The following is a 4,677-nucleotide window of genomic DNA, read 5'->3' as shown; positions in this document are numbered from 1 at the left end:
CTGGTTGGTCCGTGCCTGTCGCTCTCCGGTGATATTAAGTATATTTTAATGAATGAAAGGTATATTATGGTCTTGCGTAAGCGTGCAATTACCTTTGCAACCATTGGATCTGCAGCCTTGCCGCCGCGTGCTGCCGGCTCCCCTCAGCGCGTAGAACACGTGACAGTTGGGATCGGGATCAAGAGGCGTCAGCGGTTTGCATGACAAGACACTAATTTTTTTCGGTGTTAGCCTCTAAGGAGATGAGTTACGGGGGGGTTGCTGCTGCAGCAGTCCTTCTCCGGCAGAGACCCTCCGCGGGCACCATCGAAGGTGGCGCTGCCTATCTGCAACTGCCTCCCGTCGGTACCGACACCTGGCATGCAGCAAGAGAATCAGCAGCAGAAGAGTATCCATGGTTGCTTGGTGATGAGGCACTTCGGTCGCTGCGTAGCCGGAAAGGGTCCCGCGACTCGCAGCGGATGTTACGAGCTATAGCAGCAGCAGTTATATTGGTTGTCTTTGTTGCCTTTGGCTGCCGCCTGTCGCGTCTTGAGATACACAGAGGGTCTCCTGAAGGGAATACCTTACCAGTGGATCCAGAAGAGTTACAACAACTCCGAGAGGAGTTAGATGAAGCGGAAGCAGCATTATGGGAGGAATGGACTGGAGCGTCTGATGCGGTTCGCAGCGCATTTGAAAGAAATTTTATGCCCAAATTGGGGGAGAATGCTGTAGAGATGGGTCCTTTTGGGTTGTTTCAGCAACAAGTGATTGCAGCACAAAAGTTGCACGAGTTGCTGCAGCATAAGCAAGACGAGCAATCGATGCCTGAGGGGCATGGGGGGCAGGAACCCACATTTGTAGAGTTGCAGAGGTGTTCCTTCCAGCTTCTTCTGGCGACATCCTTGATTCGCGCTGCCTCCGAGCGTCTTTCATATTTGAATAAACTCGAGGCTTTGTGTGATGAACGAGGTATCGGTTCGGCTTTGCTGCAGCGGAAGCAGCAACCGCTGCTGCTGGATCAAGAGCAGCAGGAGGAGGGCGTTGCGAGCAGCGGCATGACATTTTCCGAGTTTCTAAAGACACTCAATGAAAGATCAGGACGCAAGATCGATCTAGCATTCGCCGGGGGAGCCCTGGGTGGGAGAGGTTCTGTAGGCCGGCTTGTGCCGCGGGAGTTAGGGGAGCAGCTGGTGGGGTTGGTGTTAGCAATGCGCATGCGGCGCGCGTCGGATGCTCGAGTATACAGTATTCTTAGGATGCCACTGGGCATGTATATGAACAGCTTAGATGAAGCGGAAGAGGAATTGGGGGAAAGGGCAAGCCTAGAGAGTGTTGAACTATATGGGGCGGATGAAGGAACAGAGGAATCATTCCCCGTGCTGCTCTTTGCTGAATTTCTGTCGGAGTTCGAGGGGCGGCTGGATGACGGAGGATTGAGACAACCCGTAGACAAGCACTTAGCTTTTGTTGCTGGAGGATGGGGGGTCGAACGCTGTTTAAAAGGGATTGAAAACATTCAACAGGAAGAAGACACCAGCGACGTGAAGCTGCGCATTGAAAAAACAAAAAAATGGGCTCAAGCGCGCATTATATCCACTGCTGTTGCAGCTCCGCAGACACACCATGCAGACGTAAGACCCTGTGGATCCCTTTCTCTGGGCCTGTCGCTGCTGTAGACAGCTGTTGCACTAAAGAGCATACCAAAGCCCAAAACATTGAAATTCCCAAGCGGGAACAGAGCGAAATATGTACACAGGTGGAAAGGTGCATGCAGACCAATCCCTAAACGCACAGAGGGGCACAGATATGAACAGCTGCGAAAACATCCAAGTGAAAGCGGACACGGATGTTGCAGACAATACACAAAAATGTGTAGCGAGACAGGCAGTCCGTCAGGTTTGCGGGGCCTCTGGGCTCCTTGGTATTGGTACTTGGTCTTGAATCTGCTCTGCCTTTTGGCATGCGTTCGTTGTTCATTTCTGGGTCGAAGCGCTGTCTTGTCTTACGTATTTTGGTTCTTTCCTGCATGCATTTTTGTTGTATTCTCTACTTGATCAACAGCGAAAGGAGCACGTTGGAGCTTTCTCGCTTTACTGACGGGAAAGTTCATATGGTTTGTCTGAATGCTTCTCTAGTTCAGCGAAAAGCACCGAATATTAACTGGCTGCCGCATGTGTGCATGCATGTTGAGGCAATGCCTTTCTTCATGAGCAGTGGCGGCCAGCATATGCGTTTCCTAGACAGCAGCAGGTACTGGTGTGCTGCAGCAGCAGCAAGCCCGGAGGTGAAATCCCTGGGCTTCTAGGACACACTGCGCCTCTTGTTCAATTTTTCAGAGGCTACGAAAAGTAGTCGTACAAGCAGGCGTGGTGATGCACTTTAGGTCAAATGGTCTACATGGTTGTGGCACAGGAGCTGGAAGGAAAGCTCAGGGGGTTGTTTTGAAGCTAAAGGAAACGGCCGCCCCGATATATCTGCTGCTTCTCTGCAGCCCCAAGCGGCGGCATAACCAAACTTTCCGTTTTGCGGGCATAGGTTCCTCCAGTTGTCTATGCGGCAACCTTGCGGCTTTCGTTTCTTTCGATTGCTTCCGCAACATTCCACAGTTTCCCCTGAACGAGCGTGAGTCCGTTTTCTTGACATGGTTTTGTAAGGCCAGTCCTCCAGATGCACTTGACTGCGAGTGCCCATCCGCTTTTAGACCGTAAGTACGCACTGGGGGACTGTTCTCCTCTTCCGCCTTCACCACTGCTCTAGTGCTAGTTTCTGTCCACCAACGTTGGAGGGACCCTTCGTAATCGGGTTCATCACGATGTATTGCATGTATACTAGCGACACCAGATACACAGCTACGCCACATTCAGTTAAATCTGCCACTGGCTGAGGTACGGAGTTTACTGACCTACTGCTCAGGACACGCAGGCATTCATAAGAATGTTCACTCGAAGCCTATCAATAATAGTATTGCCAATAAAGGCGCCTCCACCCCGTACTATGTGTCTTAGACCAACAACAATAATTAAAAGGTGAAGCCAAAGCGCTCATAAAATATTCTCCTGCCCATCACGAGCTTCAATATTACGAAACGTACAGTGCACACCCTCTTCATAATGCGGGGTAAGACGTGTTGAATCCATCGTGCAGCATGCGCAGACTGAGTCATAGCAGCCACACTGACAATCATAATATTTACAGAGGAAGAATATGCTACACAATTGCAAAATTCCTTCCACTGCACTACGGCAAAAAGTATGACTGCAACGGGTAACACTACATTCACGCAAATTAATGGCCTCGACACTGCATGAGGATCCTCATATGGTTTTTCAACGTGGGAAAACGCACAGAATTTTGCACGTTTAGTAGCGCATGCTATGAGCTATTGCGCAGCTTTACTCTGTTGAAGGGGTTATAAATTTTTGAGCACATTATGCGTGTGAAGTGCGGCCACAATCGGCCAACACAGCGTATCTCTTCTACGAAATGTCTTCAAATTCCTGCATGCACGCTCGTGTTTGTTGTCCTTATGTACTAAAATTCATTTTCTGCGTGCAAACTACCGATACACTGTATGAATTCCGTGTCTCCATCGCCGCAGGGAATGTTTCGAAGGCGAGAGTCCTGGACCTCGTCATAAGGGCGTTGCGGAGGTATGGTTACATATTTTATAGTTTACAATTTGCAGCTGGCATCTATTCACCATTCATGAGTTTTAGGCTCAGCGAGCCAAGGGCTTTGGGCCTATGAGGAGAGGAAACTTCAAATCGCGGGCTGCAGTACACCTAGGTGCAACTGGTGCTAAAAAAGAAACCCAGCATGCAAGCACGGCCAATAGCCTCTTTCTGCATGCACTCACACTGTTAATATTTGCTAGACACTCATTTGGCACTCAACAACCAGCCCCCACGCAAGTAGGAGTGTACTTACCAGCTGAGCACGAACCCCTGGCCTTATAGCCACTTGACAAGGGATGGCTGGGAACAGAATGATCATCTGATACGTGAACACTGCTATCTAGAGAAGTTTGACTCTATTGAGGCTGACAACACCCCTTGGATAAAGAGGAAGGCTCTCACACTCTCGGGGGCTAGGTAGGAGGGTATTAGCAAGCGGGTGCCTAATCACAAAACGGCTCGGTGATGAGTAGAATGATAACATTTGTCGTTTGTTCAGGTAATTTATTTAATATATGAACGAATGAATGTCAGTTGTGTCTTGAATTCTTCTTCCGTCCCAAACCACCCGCATGCAGCGTCGGCTGCCGCCTATTCTGTCAGGCCGATACGGAAGAAATCTCACGTGGGGAAAGTACATTTGTGATTTTTTTTGTAAACCGAAACGGGATAATTGAGTTTTAACTTGGCTTCGGTGAATCTAATTGCAGGCAACGACTGTGGTTACTGAACGGTTCACGATCGCCTTTGCCACATCAAACCCAAGAGCATTACTGGGACTGTGAAGTAGACCTCTTTATGCTGATTTTGAAAAGCGTATTAAATCGGAACTTGTAGTCTTCGCTGAAACCAGCGTCTAATCAACGATCGTCTTGTTTGGTTTTCTTGCTATTCGCCACCGCCCAGTCCACGTAGGTCAAGAACGCATCAAATTGCTGCTCTTTTGTTTCCAGCAAGACACTCTCGTTTTAGATTCCCTGCTCCAAATGCAGTAGCCTCGAGTTGGAAGAAGAGCACC

At 49.3% G+C, this 4,677-nt stretch overlaps 1 protein-coding gene across 1 annotated transcript; it reads left to right on the top strand.

The window, feature by feature from the left end:
* Positions 1 to 242: 242 nt before the first annotated feature.
* On the top strand, positions 243 to 1,661 carry EMWEY_00024440 (hypothetical protein, conserved; the record flags this gene model as incomplete). Its single annotated transcript, XM_013480926.1, has 1 exon — positions 243 to 1,661. The coding sequence occupies one exon, from the start codon at positions 243 to 245 to the stop codon at positions 1,659 to 1,661; it is 1,419 nt and encodes a 472-aa protein (XP_013336380.1).
* Between the last annotated feature and the right edge of the window lie 3,016 nt (positions 1,662 to 4,677).

The sequence above is a fragment of the Eimeria maxima genome, genomic scaffold (genome assembly GCF_000499605.1).
Source record: "Eimeria maxima Weybridge genomic scaffold, Emw_scaff252, whole genome shotgun sequence".
NCBI lineage: Eukaryota > Apicomplexa > Conoidasida > Eucoccidiorida > Eimeriidae > Eimeria > Eimeria maxima.
The sequence above is the reverse complement of the archived record's forward strand: the minus strand, read 5'-3'. Positions and strand labels throughout refer to the sequence as shown.